Below are 24,227 nucleotides of genomic sequence, written 5' to 3'. Positions count from 1 at the left end.
GATAAATGGTTAAATTATGAGGGTGTAATACAAAACCTTTATTCCCTTGCGTTTATAAGGTTGAGGGCTAATCTAATCAAGATGTTTGAAATGGTAAAGGGATATTTTTTCTCTCTGGTGGAGGAATCCAGGATAAGAAGGAATAATCTCTTAAATTTAGAGGCTAGCCCTTTAGGAGTGAACTCAGGAAGCATTCTCGTGCCACGAGCGATGGAGAAATGGGGTAGGCAGTGGCATGGTGTTATTGTCACTAGGCTAGTATTCCAGAGACCCAGATTATATCCCACCACGGCAGATGGTGGAATTAGATGTCTGATGATGACCACGAAGCCATTGCCGATTGTCGTAAAAACCCATCTGGTTCACTAATGCCCTTGAGAGAAGGAAATCTGCTGTCCTTACCTACATGTGGCTCCAGACCCACAGCAGTGTGGTTGACTCTTAAGTGCCCTCTGAACCAGGGCAATTAGGGATGGGCAATAGATGTTGGCCTAGCCAGCAACTTCCACACCCAGTGAACGAATATTTTTAAAAAGGCTGTGGATGCTGGTTCATTTAAAGTTTTGATGACTGTGATTGACAGATAGCCATGCCCTGTGGTTGGTAATTGGGGGACCCTGGAAGAAAGGGGGATAAGCAGAGTTGAGCTATAGATCAGCCATGATCTAACTGAACAGTGGAGCAGACTCAAAAGGCTTAATAGCATTGTCATCTGGTTACAGATTGGAGAACTGGGCCAGAAGTTCAATGTTCCTGATTTTCCAGGCTGTTACTTTAATGATTAAAAAATTTGGAATGCCACGAAGTCAGCATATTACTTGTGCATCTGATTCTCCCAATTGCATTGAGAGTGAATCCTTTGAAAATTTACTCGAAAGTGCTAATTTATTCCATCACCCAGAGGCCAGCTGCTAGCATTTATTTGAGGTTGCCAAATATCCTCTCACAAGCAGAGTGCTTACTTCTAATTGGTTTCAATGAAGCTTAGCGCTAACTTAGATGAATGTGTTTATCCAAGCTTTGAATTTCCAATTTTAATGTACCTTCCTGAAATAAACAATTTAACCGCTGATTTGATCATTGTTAATTCTCAATATTTGGGTCAATTCTTCCACGTGATGGAACTTTCATCAAGAAGTAAGCAGGCTGCTTCAATCCATAGTTTTTTTTTTTAAAATGGGAATTTTAATATACCATGAATTCAAAGTCATCTCTCCCTTCAAATATAACGTCAATATGTTGGGAAGTGTAGGTCCCGGTTAATTAAATGAGTTACAGAATGCACCAACTATAATTAAACAAAGGTAGAATATCAGAACATGCACTGTGCCAGCAATATCACAGTCTATCGGAATCGTTAATTGCCAAGCACTTGAGCATAATTTGATTTTCCACTTGAAACTCTACAAAACTAACATATAAAAATGAGTTTCTCAGTAGGGTTACTCTATATGCAACATTCAGCATTACAAATGGTTAACCCTATTCTCTTTTCCTTGTGTTTTAAATTAACATTAGCCCAGCCATATTAGCACATCAATCACAAATAATAATATGGTCAGATAAACATCTGTTTCAGCAACTATTTTGTTTGGAGCTGGTGTTCGCTCCCTTATTTGAAAAGAGCTGGAGGTCCTTGATTAATGCTCTTCAACCCTCTGTGTAATTATTCTTCTCTTCTTCTGAAGCGAAGAGTCTCCAAAGTCTGTAGGAAATGAGATGTCTGTTTCCTGAGAGCTGTCACTGTTTTGGGATTTAGAGTTTCCTTTAAGCTGGGCTTTGTTGCTTGAAATGCGTTGCTGCTGATCTTTCAGTTCCATGTAGGAGCGCGAGAAGGTGTGAAAGATCGAGGTAACCGGGAAGGCCATGAGGAGAATGCCACTCAGGATGCTGCTCAAAGCTACCACCTGCCCAGGGATACTGCGGGGGACCATGTCTCCGTAACCCACAGTCGTCATCGAGATCACTGCCCACCAGTAGCTGCTTGGGATGCTGGTGAAATCATGTTTGGCACCCAATTCACTCTCTGCTAAAAATACCAGAGGTGAGAAGAGTGCCATGGCCACACACAGAAAGAGGAGGAGGAGGCCAAATTCTCTTGTGCATCGTTGGACTGTGAGCCCCAGAGTCTGAAGCCCGAGAGAATGACGAACAAGCCTCATCACATACAAAATTCTCAAAGCACGCAGAACCCGGAGGACTAGTCCTATTTTTTCCAAATCCAGGTTTCCAGGACCACTTGGTTTCCCATCAACTGAAAGGGCATCTATGATCAGGCTGATGTAATAAGGCAAAAGGGCCATTATGTCGATGACGTTCAAGGGAGTCCTCAGAAACGCACATTTGCTCTGTGCTTGGATAAATCGCAGCAGGAACTCCAATGAAAACCAGGCCACACAGATTGTTTCTAGGACAAAGATGTTGTAGCACTTCTGGGAGCATTCACCCTAGAGAAAGAGAAAAAAGAAAATCAAAATAGTTATGTACGTGGTGAAGATATTAAACTTTCTATTACTTAATGATTTTAGATTGATAAGCTGATTACTATATTCCCGCTATGACTTGATGGGTGAAAGTGCCTCATGTATTGTACTGAACCCTTACATAACAAGGAAGGTCCTAAGTTTGATTCTTGTTCAGTATTGAAGCTTGCTGAACTCAGCTGAGTCAGTAGTTAGATAGGGCACTATAATTGGGGTGGTGGGGATGAGGGGGGGAGAAATTGGCCAATCCAGTAATCAGTGTTGGAGAATATCTACAACATTTGCAGGGATGTCTGATGAGTATTGAATCATGCTTGACTGTGATGTCCTTTGTGATGGTGGAGCAGCCTTCCAGCACTCCCTGTCCAACATGCATGTAATGAATGCCCTCATATCCAAGGGTAGCTACAATTCGTGGAACCGCTTCCAGAAAGGCTCAGTCACTTGAGAAAAGTCAGGGAAAAGAAGAGATAAATAAAACAATGAGGAGAGTGTGGGACCTATTACAGGAGACTTTTTCATTAACAATTCTTTTCCTTATTGGTCGTAAACTGAGAACTGTGCTCTCAGGTTGCTGCTCATTTAGAGATGCAGCATTATAAGCAGTTATTAATATCCTTTCAGAGCTGGTAAAGGACTGCTATTGAAGGAAGTTGTGATTTTTTGCACAGCATTTTTGATTACAGAGGATGCTGGTCAGATCCCCTTGCAGGCATTACAGTAGTGGATCAGGCAACATAAGTTATGAAGAAAATAATTAGCTATGACCTGATGGTTCTGATATTGGAAGAGCTCGAAGGTTCATAAATCAACAAGTCAGTATGAAATACAACTGGGAGAACTGAGAGAAATTAGGGTGGAAATATACACACGAGCGTTAGAAATCTGTGCTGGGCTTATACCAGAGGACTAGAAAACAGCTAGTGTGATTCCATACTTTAAAAGGTCAAGTTACAAGCATGTACCTGGTAATTATACATCCGTGAGGCTGACATTTACTGTTGGAACTAACTATCAAAAGCACATAATAAAAATCTAGGCAGTAAATCCAAACCAACAATAGTTTATGAAAAGTAAACTCATATCAAACAAACTTATTGGAATCCTTGCTTCAGGGAGTCTTACAATCCATTTTCTCCAGCACGTTGTCTCAAGATGAGGTTTCTTTCGCATCCACTGATTCCCTCATCCCAAGGTATGATCCTTCTTTTGATGAGTCAAGTGAAAGAGTCAAGCAGGCTCCCCAATCAGAGGGAGCATCAGACCCCGACCCAAACCCAACAATGGCCAGAGCCATCCCCAGGGCTGCTCCTGCTCCCAATGTTCTTACCTTGGCAGGACATGAAACAAAACTCTTGCCCATGCTACATATTCAGCAAAGTTGCAATAGTGGAGCGGGAGCAGCAAGCATGGAGGAAATTCCCAGTCAATCTCTTGGCAGCAAAGGTCAGAAGCAGGAACACAAAATGAATTTTCTCCTCTTTCTTTCATTAGTACCTAGGCCAGTTATAACACCGGCTGGTGCCAGTTAACCCAACACAAACCTAAGACATTTCTGGCTCTGTTCCACACTAGACAGCACATTTTCCAACCCAGAAGGAAAGCTTTCTCCTCTAAGGAGAGGAGTCACATAGGTTTACAGCATAGAAAAAAGGGCATTTGGCCCATTGAGTTTGTGCTTCTGTGCACTAGAGCAATTCAAGACCAACCACACTGCCCTGATTCAAATGTTTATTCAATTTGCCCTTAATTTTTATCCTTAGCTTCTCTGCCACCTCTCAGTGACAGTATTTAGTTGATGATTCCTCATCACTGCCTCCCAAACCTGGGGAAATAGCTTATCACAATTAGCCTATCAAAACTCTGAATAATTCTAAAAGCTTGTGTTAAACTTTCACTCACCCTTCTCTTTTCCAGTGGAAATAGTCCAGTATTTCAAAATCTCCCCTTGTTACTGCAGGCTCATATGTCTGGCATCATCCTGTTGAATCTACATTGTATTCTCCCAATGATTCGATTACCACTTTGATAAGAAACTGCCCAGAACTTCAACAGTGGCCAAACCAATGCCTTATATAACTTTATTAATACTTCCTTTGCACTCTATATAAATGCAATCTATTGTTACATAGAACTTTTAATGTATTAAAACGTCCCAAAGTGTTTCACAGGAGCAAACAAACTTTGATGCTGAACCACATCAGGGGATTTTAGGATAGGGCATCTAAAACCTGGTCAGACACATAGGTTTTATTCCACTAGTAATGAAAGTCTAGAAGCTGTTAACCTTTCTTGTGGCTTTATCTACCTGCACTTGCACTTACAGGGAATTAGCAACTGTAGTTTTTCTATTTTTCTATTTATTTTCTATATTACCAATAGCCTTTGGCATCTTTTCTTTGAGTGCAGACTCCAATTCCTTTGTTTTCCATCCAAGGTCTATTATGCACAGTCTCCATATTAAATTGTATTTGCCATCTGTCTGCCCGTTCCCTTAATTTGCTTATGTCTTCCTGACATCTTTTGTGTGACCCCTTTTATTGTAGTAAGACATCCCAAGGTGCTTCACAGGAGTACCATCAGCCAAAATTTGACACCAAACACCTAAGATATTGGAACAGGTGACCAAAAACATGGTCAAAGAGGTAGGTTTTAAGGCACGTCTTAAAGGAGGAGTGAGTTCGAGAGTCTGAGGGGTTTAAGGAAGAAATTCCCCAATTTAGGGCCTAGACAGCTGTCGGCATGGCCACCAATGATGGAGAGGAAATTAGGGGTGCAAAAGCGTTGTCCCCTCATTTGGGTCTAAATTTGTTTATGTCCTCTGAGGTTTGCAGCCCCCTACATTTCTCCTTTCAGCAAATTTTAAGATTGTGTTCGCAAGTTCAAAACATCTGTAGATACCAAGAACAAAAGTGGATCCAAGACTGAGCCCTGGCGTACACCGCTTCCAATCTGAAAAACATCCATTAATCACTACCCTTTGTTTCCTGTCCATCCATCAATTTTCAATCCCTGGCACTCCATTTTCTCATTCCATACATGTCCATTGTTATAACAAGGCTGCTGTGAGACAACCAGGTAAATCAGTTAGAAATCTACCCACATGTAGCAACTATGAAAGTGGATAGAAAATATTAATAATCCTGAAAAAGGAACAATTATGTAAATCAGTACTAAGGAAGCAAACCTGACTGAATAATTATTAAAATATTTGGGTGTGCTACTTGTACAGATCCTGTCAGTGTTAAATGACAATAGTTAGGAAAGCTATCCGTGGAATTACATCCAAATGAGGAAGTTTATTTTTTTTTTTAAGAAGGAAAGGTTATAAAGTTGTAAAGGTTGTGAAGAATAAACTCGGCACCTGGAGTTGTCCATTTTATGGCATCAGCTACTACCCAGTGTAGTGAACCATCAAAGTTTGATGGATGTAGTCCTCTTTCATTAACAAGTGGAGGAATCTGAAACAGGCTTAGCAACTAATTTATGTGGATTAAATTTAGATCCAGATGAGGGGACAAGACTTTTACATGTCTGATTTCCTCTCCATCATTGGTGGCCATGCCGACAGCTGTCTAGGCCCTATATTGGGGAATTTCTTCCTTAAATTTCTCAGGTTCTTGAACACTTTCCTCCTTTAAGATGTGCCTTAAAACCTACCTCTTCAACCATGCTTATGGTCAACTGTTCTAATATCTTATGCGCTCGGTGTCAAACTTTGGCTGATGGTACTCCTGTGAAGCACCTTGGGGCATCTTACTACATTTAAGGCGCTACACAAATTTCAGCATTTGTTGTTAATGCTTAACCTACTCAGTTATAAATCACGAGTGCAGCAAGCTGCTAACATGATTGCAAAGATTCCTAATAATTGAGTGTGGCTCATCATGTAGCTTCATTGAAGAAGATTCTGCAAGATCTACTGTAAAAGCTCTTAATATCATTCCAATTTTACAGCATAATTAATGATACAGGTGTTTACCTTAACATTGAAAAATTCCATTTCCAAATTCGGCTTGGCAAGTTTTTTAAAGTTTTTTTGTGTGGCGAGGTGGAGGTAGGGTGTGATAATGAGACAAAAACAAACCGCAGTAAAAATGTGGCTGGTCCAGTTAAAATTTTAGTCAATGGTAAGCCTGCTGGTGGAGGATTCACCAATGATAATGATGTTGATGATGTTAGAATGGACACTGATGTTAGACAACTTGAAATTAAAAATGGGAGGCTCCTGCGAGCAAATGGAGAGAAGAATGCAAGACTGCGAGGTGTGGAGAAATGAGCAGAGGACCACTCCTTAGGCAGATCACTACGACAATACTAATAGTCATTTGGTAGTACGGAACATGTGTATTGCTGATCAAAGAGACATGTCTAAGCTTTTCATCTTGCACTCATCAGGACACTCTTAAGAATACCAACATAAAGGGAAGACAATAATTTATACTGTATGTGAAGAGAGAGATGTGATTGGTTGGCAAGTAGCATTGCCATGGAGAATGCACCACTGATGGTGACTGACAGTTAACTTCCAAGTATTGGTATTCTTACGAGTGCCCTGTTGAGTCCAAGATGAAAAGCTTAGATGTGTCTCTTTTTTCAGCAATACTACAATACCGTTGAATGTCAAGGAGACGTGCCTACTCTCTCTCTTATTGGAGATGGTAATTGCCTGGCAATTGTGTGGCCCAAATATTATTTGCTACTTATTAGCCCAAGCCTTGATGTTTTCCAGGTCTTTCTACATCTGAGCATGAGAAGCAGTGTTCTGTTTTATTTGCAGTTTCTTGAGAAATTGCAAATAAAACAGAACACTGTGTGATCATCAGCGAGCATCCTCATTTCTGACTTTATGATAGAGGGAAGGTCATTGGTGAAATGGCTATAGGTGGTTGGGTCTGGGACACAGCCCAGAAGAACGACTTGCATTGATATGCTGAGATGTTGGGCTGCCAACAATCACAGCCATCTTCCTTTGAGCCAAGTATGACTCCATCCACTGGAGAATTTTTCCCCTCGATCTGCCTTGCCTTCAATTTCACTAGGGCTCCTTGGTACCAAAATCAGTCAAGTTCTATTTGTTTTTTTTAACAGGAATAGAAATTATTCATGCCATAAATAGCGGAAAAATAAGCAAGACCAGCCATCTACAGAAATATGAGAGATTGTCTATTTAATAGCATATTAACTAGCTGCAACATTTTTAAAAATGTGATTTCCTTATGCAAATCACATAGGATTTGTGCAGTGTTGATAGTGACACATCTAGTCAACATGTACCAATTTTCAATGCAGTCCCTTTTCTGGGACTTGTACATTCACTGCACAACACTATTAATGAATGCAATTAAATATTCATATAATTCATGTCACTAAACAGTTTGCAAATCATCAGAACAATGTAGTTATTTTTATACTGAGCAAGGTTTTACTTTTATAGTCACACAAGATTAAGCATCGGCAATCATAAATAAAGGAAGCATGGTCTGACAGCGGAAAAAAAAAATCAGATTTGGGAATAGAAATAAACGATTATCCCATCAGGAGATGACCTGACAATTGGAATGATTTAACTTTCATCACAGAATTCCAGTTAACAGCCATTAATTATGCACTACGAGTAGGAAATACAGCTATGCTGGAAGAGACCTGTGCAAGTCTTAACTGCTGGCTGCATGTTATCTGGGATTACAACAAAAAGGGTAAAACTAACAGAGCAAAGGATTAGCTAAGTGTTCCACACTGCCTCAAACCGGTGGTAGAATAATTCTACTGAGTTATGATAGATAGCGGTCAGAGGATACGTCAGAAAAATAGTACTATATACAGGCCCTCGAGTGCACAGATACCTTTTAAGGGTAATTTGTTGTTGTTTACTGAATCAATCCCTTTTCAGAATCATTGTTTCATAGACTGTTTGAACCTTACAACATAAAAGGAGGCCATTTGGTCTATCATGCCTTTACCAGCTCTTTGAAAGGCCTATCCAATTAGTCCCAATTCCCTGCTCTTTCCCCACAGCCCTGCAATCCTTTCCTTTTCAAGTAATTATCCAATTCCCTTTATTATTGAGCTGGATTTAATGCAGGCCATCGCAGGAGCAACCATGGCAGCTGGACCTCCGTCATTGCGGGAGAGACATGGCCATCAGTCTCCCAATGGCGGCCAAACCTCCCCCAATTCAGTCAGAGGTCAGAAGGGGCTGATGCGGGAGTCCCAGCTGCCTGCGGCGAGATCTCAATTTAGACTCATTAATAAGCCAATTCACACCATTATCCCTGAGGCTTTGCAATTCAGCAGTGGCTGTCGAGTTTGCCCCCGGGGTGGGGTATGTCGTTATCATGATACTCAGTGCCCGATCAAGGAAAGTAGGGTACGGGGGCAGGCGCTGAAAGCCTCTGACCCACCCCCCGTCCCTCCTCGCCCGTGACCCCCTACCCCATGATCCCCATCCCACCTTCAGTCACCTTTGACCTGGAGACCCTTGGTGATTCTGGGCCTTTAGTGGTTGCATTGCTGGCAGCCCCCACCACTCCTGGTTGCTCTGACAAGCAATGAGATGAGCTGCCGGCCTCTGATGGGAGGCAGGATTTCTGCTGCTGAGGTCCCCGGGGGAAGTGGCCACCAAAGTGCCTGAAGGGAACTTAATACCATCAGGCCTCCCCCCATCATGGAACCTATGGGGATACCAACTAAATCCAGCCCATTGAATCTGCTTTCTTTACCATTTCAGGCAATCTATAAACTAAGAAATTACGCTGCGTTATATTTGCCTTCATGCGTTGTCCTTGTCAGATTTAAAAATAATATTCACCAATCAGTATTCTAACAAGATCCTTGTTAGAGCTCATTGACTGAGGATGATTTTCCAGCATGTAACTGCAAAAGAGGTTCAGATAATTAGCAAGCTTGTTTATCACATTCTTTACCATGGGGGTCGTCCTAATCAAAATTTGTTTTGTTAGGGCAAGCTGTGACATCAGCAGGATTAAACCACTTTCTTCTGCTAACAAGACCAGTCAATTATTTAAATTTCAAGGATCTGTGATGAAGGAACAATTTCAGACAAGAAGAAAGCTGGTTTCCTTTTGTAGATTATCCACCTGGATTTCACTACCTAACAGTTTGATCCTGGAGAGATGGATCCCAAGACGTTATCATTATATATAGTTAGTGATGATCACAGCCCCAGGATCCATGAGTATTTAGTAATGGATAACAATTATCTCCAAAATGTAAGTATTTCACAGTCCTCACAATGCTAGTTTCGTCTGAATTATTTGTGTATCATACCTAAGTTTAAAATGATGAAGGTCTTCTATGCTTCAGAATCAGCAAAGGAACAGCCACATGGAATTGTTGCCTTTCCTATGGAATATATCACACACACTACACTAGCGGTATTTAGACAAAATAGCTTCTCCATTGCCAAGACTGCCTACTTCCCTTCAGTATTCCTTGGGCTGAATTGTATGCTCCCCTGCCGGCAGTTTTCAAGGTGAGGGGCTTGTTAAATCCAGCAGGCGGCCAGTCTGCTGCCTACCACCCAGCTCTGCCCCCACCACAATTATACCAGTGGCAGGGGTAGCATCAGGCAGCTCGCCCACCACTGAAGTCCTTAAACGTGCATTTAATGTCCACTGAAAGGTCTCATCCCTCTGCTGCTGGGGTTTAAGCAGGATGGGAGAGGCCCATGCCAAGTGTCCAGCCAGGCAGGCTTCCCTGTGCACGCTAATGGTGGGTGGGGGGAATGAATCCATCCTTAACAGGCCCCACCGGACCCATCGAGGACCCCATCCCCTCACCAGCTTTTATGCCTCCCCGAGGTTGCCCTCCGCCCCCCCCATGGCTTCTCAAACCGCAGACCCCACCCCCCTTACTCCCCTTGCTGAGGTCTGCTAACTTGGCACCCATACTGTTACCCAAATCCAGGTCCAATGCCACATGCCTCTATCCCAAAGTGCTGGAGAGCTGCCAACATCTGATTGGCCTGCAGATCTCTGATGCAGGACTTCCTGTTCCCTGAGGGGCGGAAAATCCATCTCCAGCCATTTAAATGACTGTGAAGCAGACCATGTTCCATTCAGCGGGCTTCCCCCGACTCTTTAGCCGATATGGGCATGGGTGTGGAATCTGGTGCCTTGTATAATTTAGCCCCATGTAATATTGCTAGTCACCCATCATTGCCTCAGTGCACCTGCTGCCGAAACTTGCATCTATGCCTTTGTTACTTCAAGAGTTGATGAATGCCCTCCCGGTCAGCCTCCCATCTTCCACTCTCTGCAAACTTCAGCTCATCCAGAACTTTGCTGCCCATATCCTAACATATTCCCCAAAATCGCAGAGCTTGCTGACCTACATTAGCTCCCAGTCCAGCAATGCCTCATTTACAAATTGTCGTGAAGAGATATTAGTGTCTATAATGTTACTGGAAATTATTTTTTCAGTGGAATTGTAATGGGGTCCGTGTCTATGCATTTGACTGTGTGTGTGTTAATTGGATTAAAGCCAGCTAGTGTTTGGGTGCTTTGATGGATAGTAGTTTTGAGATGTCAATTAGATAAATATAAGGAAGTTAAAAGATAAAGTATAATTTGCACTTGTTGAATAAATCATTCACAAGAATGGGTAAAATCTTCCACCTAGCTGCGAGATGCCAATCAATGTGTTTATATTACTAATAAAATTGGTGGAATCAAAGGATGTTATTGTTTGAAGAGGTAAAATTAAAAATCTGGTAATACAGTGGAAAATTTACATTCAAAGGAAAAGCTAGGTATAAACAGAAAGGAATTTGTGTGCGTAAGGCAGAGGTTTTTAAGACCTAACCAGCCTGTAAGCCAACAGCTGTGTCTGCAAAGGAACCAAATTGCAAGAGACCTAATTTTGAATTCATAAGTTCAAATGTGCTTTGCCTGATGTCTGTTTAAAGTCTATGGTGAAGATTTACCTGGGAGTGATTAATTTGGGGATTTGTTTAAAAGTTATTATGGTAGTAATTTGTAAACATGTGTATGTGTTTAATTTATTGTTAAATTAATAAATGTTTAACTTAGTTTTATTTTAAAAAAACCTCTTGAGGCTCAGTGGTCTTCTGAATTCAGAGCTACATCTCAAATGCACCAATTGAAAATATAGGTTATAGTTATTCAAGTTTCCCTCTGGAATTTAAACAACTCAGCCTTTACCAACTGCTGTGTCAAAACAAAATTCTCATCCGTGCTCTCAAATCCCTCTATTGCCTTGTCCCATCCTATCTCTTCAGTCTTCTTAAGCCCTACAACCCTCTGTGATCTCTGCACTTCTCCAATTCTGGCCTCTTGCACGTTCTTGATTATCACTGATTTAGCACTGATGGCTGTACCTTCAGCTGCCTGAGCCCTCAGCTCTGAAAATCCCTTATGAAATCATTTCACCTCTCTACTTCTCTCACCTCATTTAAGATGCTTCTTAAAACTGAGCTCTTTGATAAGTTTTTGACCTATCCTAATATCTCCTTATGTGGTTCAATATTAAATTTTGTTTAATAATAGTCCTGTGAAGCACCTTATATTTCAGTATCTTGAAGACACTATATAAACTTAAGTTAAAACTGCAATAAAAATAAAACCGGTTGGACCACCCGGCAAAGCCTGGGCACTGATTCAGACTTGACAAAGACACAATCAGTCCAGTCGATCCTGAAAGGTCCTCCTCACTAACACTAAGATAAGTCATCCTTACTCACTCGGCCTTGTGCTAAAGTGGAGAGAGCAGCCCCCACAGACTCGTCAAGCAGCAGCCTGATGTTGTCATGCTCACCAAACCATACCTTACAGAAAATGTCCCAGACACCTCCATCACCATCACTGGTTATATCCCGGCCCATCAGCAGGACCAACTCACCAGTGGTAGCAACACAATGGTATACAATCATGAGGATACGGCCCTGGAAGTCCTCAATATTGTCTCTGGACCGCTAGGCTCAGCACAGAGGAGACAATTGGTGAGTGACAGGTAAGTTATTATATTATACCATACTTTATATAAAGTTTAAGGTATGTCAGCATAGCTCAGCCATGTGAAATGTGCACCCTGGGGATGTGGGAAGTCATGCAGGCACAAAATGCCCCCGATGACTTCATCTGCAGGAAGTGACACCAGCTGCAGAAACTTGAGCTCCAGGTTGCGGAACTTGAACAGTGGCTAGAGTCACTGTGGTGCATCTGCAAGGCTGAGGACTACGTGGATAGCAGGTTTAGAGAGGTGGTCACACTGCAGCTAAGAAGTACACAGGCAGAGAGGGAATGGGTGACCACCAGACTATCTAAGAGAAATTGGCAGGTAGTGCAGGAATCCCGAGGCTATCTTGTTCTCTAACCGTTTTTCCATTTTGGACACTGGTAAGGGAGATGGTTCCTCAGAGGACTGTAGCAAGAGCCAAGTTTGTGGTACCGCAGGCGGCTCATCTGCACAGTAAGGGAGGATGGAGAGTGTAAGTGCTATAGTGGTAGGGGATTCCATAGTTAGGGGAGCAGACAGGCGTTTCTATGACCATAGCGCTGACTCCAGGATGGTATGTTGCCTCACTCGTGCCAGGACCAAGGATGTCACAGAGTGGCTGCAGGACATTCTTTTAGGGGAGGGTAAATAGCCAGGAGGCGTGGTCTACATTGGGACCAATGACATCGGTAGGAAAAGCGATGAGGTCCGGAAAGCAGATTTTAGGGAGTTAGGAAGGGAATTAAAAAGCAGAACACCTAGGAGCAGTAATCTCAGGATTACTCCCTTTGCCACATGCTAGTGAGCATAAGAATAGGAAGATTGAGCAGTTCAACACATGACTGGAGAAATGGAATAGGAGAGAGGGCATTAGATTTCTGAGGTCTTGGGATCAGTTCTGGGGCAGGTGGGACCTATACAAGAAGGACAGGTTACGCCTTAACAGGACTGGGACGAATGTCCTCACGGGGAGGTTTGCTAGGGCTGTTGGGGAGGGTTTAAACTAGATTAGCAGGGGGATGGGAACCTGAAGGGAAATTCAGAGCAGAGAGGAGAAAAACTAGCAGTGGGAAGTAGAGAAGTAGTAACTGATAAGGAGGATATATCAGAGAGTAGTATCAAAGTAAATAGAATACTTGGAGAGTTTGACAAAATTGGAGTAGGCAATGGTAATTCATTAGATGGGGTCAGAGTAAAGGGGAAAGTAAAGAAAAGCCTAAATTAGGGCTAATGTGCATGTATGTGAATGCACGGAGTGTGGTTAGTAAGATTGATGAACTACAGGTACAGGTTGACAAATGGAATTATAATAATATTGCTATAACAGAGACCTGGCTCAAAGAAGGGCTGAACTGGGCATTAAATATTCCTAGGAGAGACAGGAAAGGAAGAAAATGAGGCTTTGCGGGGCGGGGGGGGGGGGGGGGGGGGGGGCGCGGGGGGGGGGGGGGGTGGGGGTGGGGGGGGGGGGGTACAGAATGGCAGTATTGATTAAAGATGGCATTACAGTACTGGAGAGAGAGGATATTCCAGAGGGGTCAAGGACGGAATCTCTCTGGCTAAAGGTAAGAAATGAAAAAGGTGCAATAACATTGATTGGTATAGTACATAGACCACCAACTAGTGGAAGGGATGTAGAGATACAAATTTGCAAAGAAATTACAAAGAGGTGCAAGAATTACAGAGAAATTAAAATGGGGGACTTCAATTATCCAAATGGTGCAAAGGGTCAAGGGGGCTTGAGTCCCTGGAATTTATTCAAGATAATTTTCTGCAGCAGTATGTTTCCGACCAATGAGAGGGTAGGCACTGTTGGACCTGGTTCTGGGGAATGAGTTGGCCCAAGTGGATCAAATATCAATGGGAGAGCATTTAGAGGACCTTGATCTTTGTATCACTGGGTTTAGGCTGGCCATGGAAAGGGACAAGGAACAAACAAGGACAGGGATAATTAATCGGGGGAAGGCCATTTTTGACGGGACGAGAATACATCTGAGTCGAGTGAGTTGGAATCAAATGTTGCCAGAAAAGACAGTGGCTGAACAATAGATCACCTTCAAAGGAAAAGTATTGCAGGCGATGTCAAGGTATAGTCCCTTGAAGGGGAAAGGTAGGTCAAAAAAATCCAGAGTGCCCTGGCTGACAAGAGAGATAGAGGTGAAGCTGAAAAGGAAGAATTGCGCATGCGACAGATGTCAGATAGAAAATACAATGGAGAATCAGACTGACTATAGAAGGACCAGAGCAGAAGTGAAAAAACTAATAAGAAAATCAAGGAGAGAGCATGAAAAGAGACTGGCAGCGAACATAAAAGCGAATCCCAACGTCTTCTATAAGCATATAAATAGTAAAAGAGTGATGAAAGAAAGAGTAGGACCAATTAGGGATAAAAATGGAAACTTGCATGTGTAGGTAGGAGAAATAGCAAAGGTATTAAACAAGTACTTTGCATCTGTCTTTACAAAAGAAGAAGACGCTACCCAGATAAAAACAAAAAAACTGCAGGTGCTGGAAATCCAAAACAAAAACAGAAGTACCTGAACAAAAATAAAAAACAAAAATAAAGATGCTACCCAGGCTCAGGTGGGAGAGGAGGTAACTGGTACACATGAAGAATTTACAATTGAGAAGGAGGAGGTGTTAGAATGGCTATCTGTACTTAAAATAGATAAGGTACCAGGACCAGATGAGATGCATCCATAGGGTACTGAGGGAAGTGAGAGTGGAAATTGCAGAGGCATGAGTGATAATCTTCCAGTCTTCCTTAGACACAAGAGAGGTGCCAGAGGACTGAAGAATTGCAAATTTTCTACCCTTGTTCAAAAAGGGGTGCAAGGATAAAGCTGGCAACTGTACAGGCCAGTTAGTTTGACTTCAGTGGTAGGGAAACTTCTGGAAATTATAGTTCGGGACAAACATTAAACGTCACTTAGACAAATGCAGAATAATTAAAGAAAGCCAGCATGGATTCATTAAGGGAAAATTATGTCTAACAAACTTGCAGCAGTTTTTTGAGGAGGTAACAGAGAAGGCTAATAAAGGAAACTTTGTTGATGTGGAGTGTATGGATTTTCAAAAGGCATTTGATACAGTGCCACTCAACAGAATTGTGAGCAAAATTCTAGCACATGAAATAAAAGGGAACATAGGCACTTGGATTAAAAATGGCTGAGTGTCCAGAAACAGAGAGCAGTGATAAATGGTTGTTTTTCGATTGGAGGAAGGTTTGTAGTGGAGTTCCTCAGGGGTCAGTTTGGGACCCTTGCTCTTCCTGGTGTTCAGGGCATGATTTCAAAATTTGCAGGTGATACAAAGATTAGAAACATTGTTAACTATGGTGAGGATAATCTTGAACTTCAAAAGGACATAGATGTGTTGGTGGATTAGACAGACAAGTGGCAGATGAAGTTCAATGCAGGGAAGTGTGAGGTGATTCATTTTGGCAGGAAAAATATGGAGATACAGTATAAAATAAAAGAAGAAACTATAAAGGAGATGCAAGAACAGAGCTACCTCAGTGTGTATGCACATTAGTCATTGAAAATGGCAGGGCATGTTGAGAGAACACTTAATAAAACATATAATATCTTAGGCTTCATTAATGGGGCATTGAGTGCAAGAGTGAGGAGGTCATGTTGAACTTGCATAAGACACTAGTTAAGCCTCATCTGGAGTACCGTATCCAGTTCTGGATGCCAGACTTGAGGAAGGATGTGAAGGCATTCAACAGAGTACACAGGAGATTCACAAGAATGATTCCAGGGATAAAGAACTAGAACAGAAATACTGAGTGTAGCAAGGGCAAAGAACATACTCTGGGTAGGGGACCTCAATGTCCATCATCAAGAATGGCATGGTAGCACCTCTACCAACTGAACTGGATGAGTCCTGAAGGGCATATCTGCTAATGAACCTGCAGAAGGTGGTGAGGAAACCAACAAGAGGAAAGAACCTACTTGACTTTGTCCCCGCCAGTCTACTTGTTGTAGATGCATTGGTTTATGACAGTATTAGTAGCTCAAAACTGAACATCCATGAACTGCAGCAGAGTTGTATTCAATCACAAGCAGTAACCTTATGGCCTAGCATATCCCTGATTCTACCATTACCATCAAGCTGGGGATCAACTCTGGTTCAATGAGGGTATAAAAGAGCATGTCAGGAGCAGCATTATGCATATCTAAAAATGAAGTGTCAACCTGATGAAGCTACAATGCAGAACTACATATATACTAAACGTGGAAGCGCCATTCGATAGACAAAGCTAAATACTCCCATAACCAAAGGAGCAGATTAAAAGGTCTGCAGTCCTGCCACATCCAATCATGAATAGTGGTAAATGATTAAACAATTAATGGGAAGAGGTGGCTGCATCCTTAGGGCCCAACACATTAGTGCAGAAGACAAATGTAATCATTTTTTTTATTCATTCATGGGATATGGGCATCACTGGCTAGGCCAGTATTTATTGCCCATCCCTAATTGCCCTTGTTTAGAGGGCATTTAACAGTTAATCCGTGGTTCTGGAGTCACATGTAGGCCAGACCAGTTAAGGACAGCAGATTTCCTTCCCTAAAGGACATCAGTGAACTAGATGGGTTTTTACGACAATCTTAAGACAGAAGTGCCACATGCATGTCCTGTCCCAGCCTCCTTGAGGTCCCTACCATCACAGAAGCCAGTCTTCAGCCATTTTGATTCATTCCATGTGACATCAAAAGATGGATGAGCACACTGGATACAGCAAAGACTTCAGGCCCCGATAACATTCCAGCTGTAGCACTGGAGACTTGTGCTCCAGAATGAGACATGCCTGGAGTCAAGCTGCTCCAACACTATTCTAAGATTGGCAACTACCTGACAAAGTGGAAAATTACTGAGGTATGCCTCGTCTTCACAAAGCAGGCTAATTATCACCCCATCAACCTATTCTCAATCATAAGCAAAAGTGATGGAAGGCACCATCCAAAGTGGTATCAAGCAGCACTTACTCAACAGATACCTGTTCACCAAAGCCACACACCATCCTGACTTGGAAATATATCGTCGTTTCTTCACTGTTGCTGGGTCAAAATCCTGGAACTCCCTTCCTAACAGCACTGTGGCTGTACCTACACCAGCAGCGGTTCAAGAAGGCAGCTCACCACCAACTTCTCAAGGGAAATTTAGGGATGGGCAACAAATGCTGGCCCAGCCAGCGACGCCCAAGTCCCATGAACGAATAAAGAAGAAAATCAGGGAGTAAAATCTCCACAGGCTAAAGCCATACTGAACACAAAGGATGATGGTTGTAACTGTTGGTGGAAAATCGAGTCTTATGTGAAGAATACCTAAGCCAAGGAGCCTGTCATAGTCACATCCATTAGCATTGGTTCGATTGCTTTAATCACCTCTGCAGACAGCCCAATGGCTGACACACAAGCCAGGCTGAACCAGGCAGTTCCATTTAATTATCCAGTTCCCATCCAGGATGATGGGAATATGCCCGACATTCCTGCCCATCCGTGCGACAAAATCGGACCGACGCTGAAGCGAATGAAGAAACATTGAGATGGAATTTGATTAGTTGATGCCATGCCCTGAACCCAGATATTTACTTTCCCTTCAATAGAAATTCCAATAAACAGTGTGATCGAGCTGTGTTGTGCTGGCATGAAAAAAATAAATAAATAATTGCTACTCCAGGACATCACTGCAGGAGTTCCTCAGTGTCCTAGGTCCAACTATCCTCAGTTGCTTCATCAATGACCTTCCCTCCATCATAAAGTCAGAAGTTGGGATGTTTGCTGATGATAGCATAGTAGTTCCATTCACAACTCCTCAGATAATGAAGCAATTCAAGTCCATATTAAACAAGATCCAGAGAGCATTTAGGCTTGGATTGCAAAGTGGGAAAGTAATATTCAAGCTACCTAACGACCAGGCAATGTCCATCTCCAACAAGAGAAAGTCTATCCACCACCTCATGATTTTCAATGGCATTTCCATTTGCTAAGATCCCCACTATCAACATTCTAGCAGTTACCATTGACCTCCAGCCACATAATCACCATGTCAGCAAGAACAAGAGAGATGCTGGGAATTCAGCTGTGAGTAACTCACCTCCTGACTCTCCAAACACTTTCCACTATCTACTAGGGACATGTCAGGAGTATAGTGGGATACCCTCCAGTTGGCTGGATGAGTGCTGTTCCAACAACACCCAAGTTTGATACCATCTAGGACAAAGTAGCCAGCTTGATTGGCACCCCATCCACTACCTTAAACATTTATTCTCTCCACACTGGTGCTTAGAGCTGCAGTATGTACCAACTGCAAGATGCACTGCAGCAACTCATCAAGGCTTCTTTGACAGCATCTCCCATGCCTGCGATCACTACCAGTGCTACAAACACAGGCAGTAAGCCCAAGACCTCAAAGTCACAAACCATCTGACTTGGAAATGTCTTGATGTTCCTTCAGCATCACTGGGTCAAAATTCTGGAAGAGTGCAGAGATCTTGGAGGGTTGTGGGCTATCCTGGTTAAGGAGGGGTTAGACCATGGAGGGATTTGCATATAATGATTAGGGTCCTCAGTGTGCCCTCCCAGTCTCCCTACATTTATCTAGCTATTGGCCAGGTAAGGGTACACACCTACCTGACAACACTGTGGCTGTGTTCATCACGTGGACTGCAACAGCTCCAGAAGGCAGCTCACCACTAGCTTCTTGAGAGAAATTAGGGATCGAAAATAATCACTGACCTTCCCAGCAATACCCACATCCCATGAATGAATTTTTAAAAAGCTGTAGTTGTTGCATAGCCAGCAGTTCAACACTTGCTTGCCTGTTTTCTTTTTCTCCACAGAGAATAACTTCCTCGTCTGTTAATTTTATCCAGAGATGAAGCAATTGACTCAACTTGTTTTAGATCCAGAGGAGATGTGTCCACTAGCTTTTATGGAGACTAGCCTGTCAAAGCTGAATAGAGATACGAAACACTCTGGAGATGTGTTTTAGTCTAAGTATATAGTTAAGAAAAATATTTTGTTAAACTTTGGAGTTTTAAATAACAAATCAGCACAATAATTTTTCTTTACATTTACATATGGAGTGTTGGCTACCCCCTGGAGTTTTGCTTGATTGCCTTTAGAAGTCATGTAGTACTGATGGGAACTTTCATTAAGTCAGAAGACACTTAGTAATTCTAAGATTTAAATGTGTTACAATTGATTCTACAGCTGCAGTCAATTTAAATCAACAAAACTAATCTGAGAAAGGAACCGAAACTAGTGAATAGCCTCATTATGAACTTTCCTGAAGCAAGTTTGGTGAGAAAGTTGTGCAGAATAATTCAATAGAATATTCTAAATCAGTTATCCTATTAAATTTTTTTTTTTTCAAAAATAACTTGGGCTTCCTTAATTCACAGAGCCAAGACATGATTCCTTGGCTGGAAAATGGGATCTTTAATAATCATGTTAAGCAACCCAAGATTAAAAAGCCAGGACAGCAGCAACATGCATTTCCTGAGTTTATCTATGATTCTTTGGCGGGGGTGGGGAAGGGGCTATGGGGGTTGGGGGTGGATATTTTTATTGGTTCAGTAGAATACTCACCATTCCCATAGATGTGCCTCACCTTACAAACAAGTGTGTACCCTTAACTGGCCAATATCTAGATAAATGTAGGAAGTCTGGGAGGGCAAACTGAGAACCCTAATCATTATGTTCAAATCCTTCCGTGGTCTAACCCCTCCCTGACCAGGATAGACCCACAACCCTCCAAGGTCTCTGCACTCCTCCGACTCTGGCCTCTTGTGCATTCCTAATTTTTATTGCTGTGTCTTTAGCTGCCAAGGCCTTGAGCTCTGGAATTCCCTTCTTAAAGCTCTACCTGGACTCTCCCTAAAACCTACCTGACCTGCTCAAATGTCCCATTTTGTGACTCATTGTCAATTGTTGCCTGAATTTTGTCTTGCTAAGCTCTTTGGAACATTTTATGGTGTTAGTGGTGCTATCTAAATGCAAGTTGTTGTTATCATTGCACCCTGATTGACTGGAATATATTACCGCATTGTGTTCTCCCTGTCTTTGGTAAGTTGATGAATATAGGGCGAGACTTTCTGGCCCCACTTGTCGCTGGGATCGTCCAGCCTCACCGAAAGTCAATGAACTTTTAGGCTGGGCCTTTGCATCCCCCAACGGGGCGTCCCACCACAGCGAGGCCGGAAAATCCCAGCCATAGACTCTACCAAACTACAGCACAGACTTTAAACCAACAGACAAATCTATCGAACGTTAAGCGGATAAATTCAAAATGTTTAACATAAATAGAGCTTTTACTGTAATTAAAATCATTACTATTCTCAAAACGTCAAAACACTTCACCTGCGTTAATCATTGACATAAAATTGGCTGTGGAAACATTTTGTTACATGGCTGTATGTTACCAAGGAGCTTTTTGATTAGTTCTAGACTCCTCATTGCTTCAGAATGGTTAGTGTTCTAGGGCACCGGCAGCTAAGTAGAAACTTGCAACTTATGTCACTTGGCTATCGATCCAGGGCCAGGATTTTATGATCCCACCGTGGCATGTCTCCCCCCCGCGGATGCAGCGAGCCATTTAAATCTCCATTCAGTTCGGCAGGACAGTAGTATCCTGCCAAGTGGGAGAGGCGGCAAAATCCTGGCCCAGGTCTGTTAAGAATCATAGCCCAATTCCTCCCCAGAACTGATGCAAGTCTTCAACAGAGATACAGCTGCCTATGACTTTAAAAAGACTTCCAGGATGTCAACCACCCAAGGGCATGGATTTAATGGGATGTTTTGAATCGTTTGATCAGTTTGTAAACACTCATAAGATAGTTTCCCATCCAAGGACAACGGCAGCAACCAACCTACAGGTTAAGGCAGAAGTAAAGTACTGCAAATGCTGAAACTCTGAAACAAAAACAGAAAATGCTGGAAATACTCAGCAGGTCTGGCAGCATATGTGAAGAGAGAAACAGAGGGCAGGGTTTTCCGGTCCTAGCAGCGTGTGTATCACTGCGGGCAGGGCAGGAAAATTTGGAGAGCGGCCAAAAGTCAATTTGGGCACTCTCCAAATTTTCCCTTCCCACCTGTCACAGGATGCTCACGCTGCTGGGACCAGAAAAATCCCGAACCCCCAGAGTTCATGTTTCAGGTCGATGAGCTACCTCAGAACTGGAGAACAATTAGACGTGTCATAGGTTTTATGCAACTACAAAGGCAGAGAAGGGAGTGGGTGGGGGAAAACAAAGGGCAAGGTCTTTGATAAAAGCAAAAAACTGCGGATGCTGGAAATCCAAAACAAAAACAAAAATACCTGGAAAAACTCAGCAGGTCTGGCAGCATCTGTGGAGAGGAGCACAGTTAACATTTCGAGTCCGTATGACTCTTCGGCAGAAGTTGAAGAGTCATACGGACTCGAAACGTTAACTGTGCTCCTCTCCGCAAATGCTGCAAGGTCTTTGATTGTTCTTTTATGCTTTACTATGCATGTTAGAGCCTTGTCTCCAGGTATATTAGTCTGGCATGTATGTTCACTAACCCTGAAAAACCATTATCAATAATCAATTATTAACCCTCCAGGTTCTGGGACCAGTAAGAAAGAAACAACAACAATAATTGTATTTATATAGCACTTTCAGTGTAGTAAACCATCCTAACCTGTTACACTGAAGTGTTATCAGACAAAATTGCACTATGTAAAGAGATATTAGGACAGGTGACCAAAGGTTGATTAAGGAATCTTTTAAAGGCGGAGGGAGCACCTTTCACAACTTTAGAATGTCCAAAAGAGTTTTTCAGTCAATTAATTGCTTTATGAAGTGTATTCACCATTGTAATGTAGGCAAACCCCTCAATGGCCTCACCCCTTCCTATCATTATAATCTCCTCCTGTATTCCTCCAACTCTAACCACTGGAGCATCCCAACTTTTAATCACTCCACCATTGGTGACTGTGCCTTCAGTTGCCTGGGCCCTAAGATCAAGAATACCTTCCCTACACCTCTCCGCCTCTCTGCACTGCTTTCTTCCTTTAATAGACTCCTTAAAACCTACCCCTTTGACCAAACTTTTGGCCACCTGACATAATAACCCCTTACGCGGCGCGGTGTCACATTTGTGTTTTATAAATCCCCTGTGGCATATTATTACATTAAAGATGCCATACAAATACAGATTGTTGTTGAAAGCTTAGATCCCAGGCAGCTGAACATTCTTCTGCCAACGGTGGCGCGGTGAAGGTCAATAAATTGTTCAGAACAGGCAATGTGGCTTAACTTTTGTTACAAAACAAAAATGAAAGAACTGAACTTTTACCTATAGAGACATTTGCAATATTTATAAAATACCAAGTAACCTAAAATACTCAGTTTGCTGCACTGATAAGGCTGTTTGAAGCTTAAGAGACTCACCCGCTCCTCTTCTTCCCTCAGATCAGGCATGGTGCTGATACAGAGACTTACTGTAGTGATCGTCACAAATATAACAGAAAGGCAAGCAAAGAGCTTTCCTGGGATGCCTGAATCGGGATTTTCCACCATGTCCCTGAGGTTCTTCATGCAGCGACCCAGGCGAGTTGTGTCATCGAAGGCACCCTGTGATTCTTCAGTAAGTAGCACTTCATAATCCCTCTTGAGTTCTTCCAGATCCTCCACTTTCCGATACAGTTTACGGCGACAACACCATTCCAGGTTTTCATCCTCAATGCCCCAGTAAATCAGCTCCTCCTGAAAGGAGAGAGCACACATTTCTCTGAGGAGCCTTAGCTTCCCAGCCGTTAGGAAAGTCATAATGGTCCTGAAGGCACACGGGTTGCGGTCAAAGAAAAATTCATTGCGAGTTACATCGTAATCATCACAGACGTCCATGATTTCATCATAGCCGCTGCATGTTTTCAGTTTGCCTAGACGTGTTAATGGGATCTGATCAAGTGTAATCCATGGAATCCTATACTTAATGCCTCCAACATTAATGATTGCATACCGAATTCTCTCGTTGAGTTGAGTGACGCAGCAGACATCCTCATCTGGTTGAAGCAGCTTGACTTTATGGTAATAAATTCCCTTCTTGGCGCAGGTCTCCGCACTCCCCACATTGCAAGTGAAGGACTTGAGCTCCCGCTCAGATCTGCCTTCAGCCAGCAGAGCCATCGTAACTTCATCTAATGCTTTGCAGAGCTACTCAGTCATTCTGCCTCACGGAAAACGATCCACTGAAATAAAGTTGTTGCATCTGTAATGAGAAAAGATTGATCTTAAAGCTAAATATCTAATCATATCATATCTAATTAGTCAGAAACAATTATGGCGGTACTGTGTCGCAGTTCGCTCAGGAAGTCCGAGTTGCTGTGGCAACATGCATGTTGTAGTTTGGAGATTTGGATAGTGATGGGAGAGGCTCCAACATTCTTTCCCATCACAGAGCAGACCAGGAATCTCTCCCACTTTCTTACCACCTACCATTGGTGTAGTTGGAAGGATTTGCAGGTTGATATTCAACCTGTTCAGCTGCATTATGAACACACCTTCCTTGACCATCCTGGGATGGGACTCGAACCCAATGTCCTGGTCAGAGGCAGGGACTCGACCCACGGCTTCCACAGGACTTACTTAGGGAGAAAATATAGACAAGGCAAAAAGTGGGAGGCTGTTACTTTCACATGGGCACTGGAGATGGTCAAACAGTATTAATATATTCTCTTTCCCAACCTCAGTTCCCCCTTTGGCTTTTTTTGTTGTCATTTTCTCTGTGTCTT

General features: G+C 42.6%; 1 protein-coding gene across 1 annotated transcript; it reads right to left on the bottom strand.

The window, feature by feature from the left end:
* Positions 1 to 1,640: 1,640 nt before the first annotated feature.
* Positions 1,641 to 23,695, bottom strand: kcng2 (potassium voltage-gated channel, subfamily G, member 2). The gene is made up of 2 exons (XM_041190260.1): positions 22,885 to 23,695; positions 1,641 to 2,447 (listed from the first exon to the last, which is right to left on the bottom strand). Exons 1-2 carry the CDS (start codon positions 23,620 to 23,622, stop codon positions 1,641 to 1,643), a joined length of 1,545 nt encoding a protein of 514 aa, XP_041046194.1. The 5' UTR covers positions 23,623 to 23,695.
* Positions 23,696 to 24,227: the final 532 nt, after the last annotated feature.

Source organism: Carcharodon carcharias, chromosome 6 (assembly GCF_017639515.1).
Source record: "Carcharodon carcharias isolate sCarCar2 chromosome 6, sCarCar2.pri, whole genome shotgun sequence".
NCBI lineage: Eukaryota > Metazoa > Chordata > Chondrichthyes > Lamniformes > Lamnidae > Carcharodon > Carcharodon carcharias.
The sequence above is the reverse complement of the archived record's forward strand: the minus strand, read 5'-3'. Positions and strand labels throughout refer to the sequence as shown.

Coding starts and splice junctions, on each gene's coding strand:
- kcng2 (XM_041190260.1), bottom strand. CDS start 23,622: ATGGCTCTGCTGGCTGAAGGCAGATCTGAGCGGGAGCTCAAGTCCTTC. Junction 2,448..22,884: donor TGAGGGAAGAAGAGGAGCGG/GTGAGTCTCTTA, acceptor CTCTTTCTCTAG/GGTGAATGCTCCCAGAAGTG.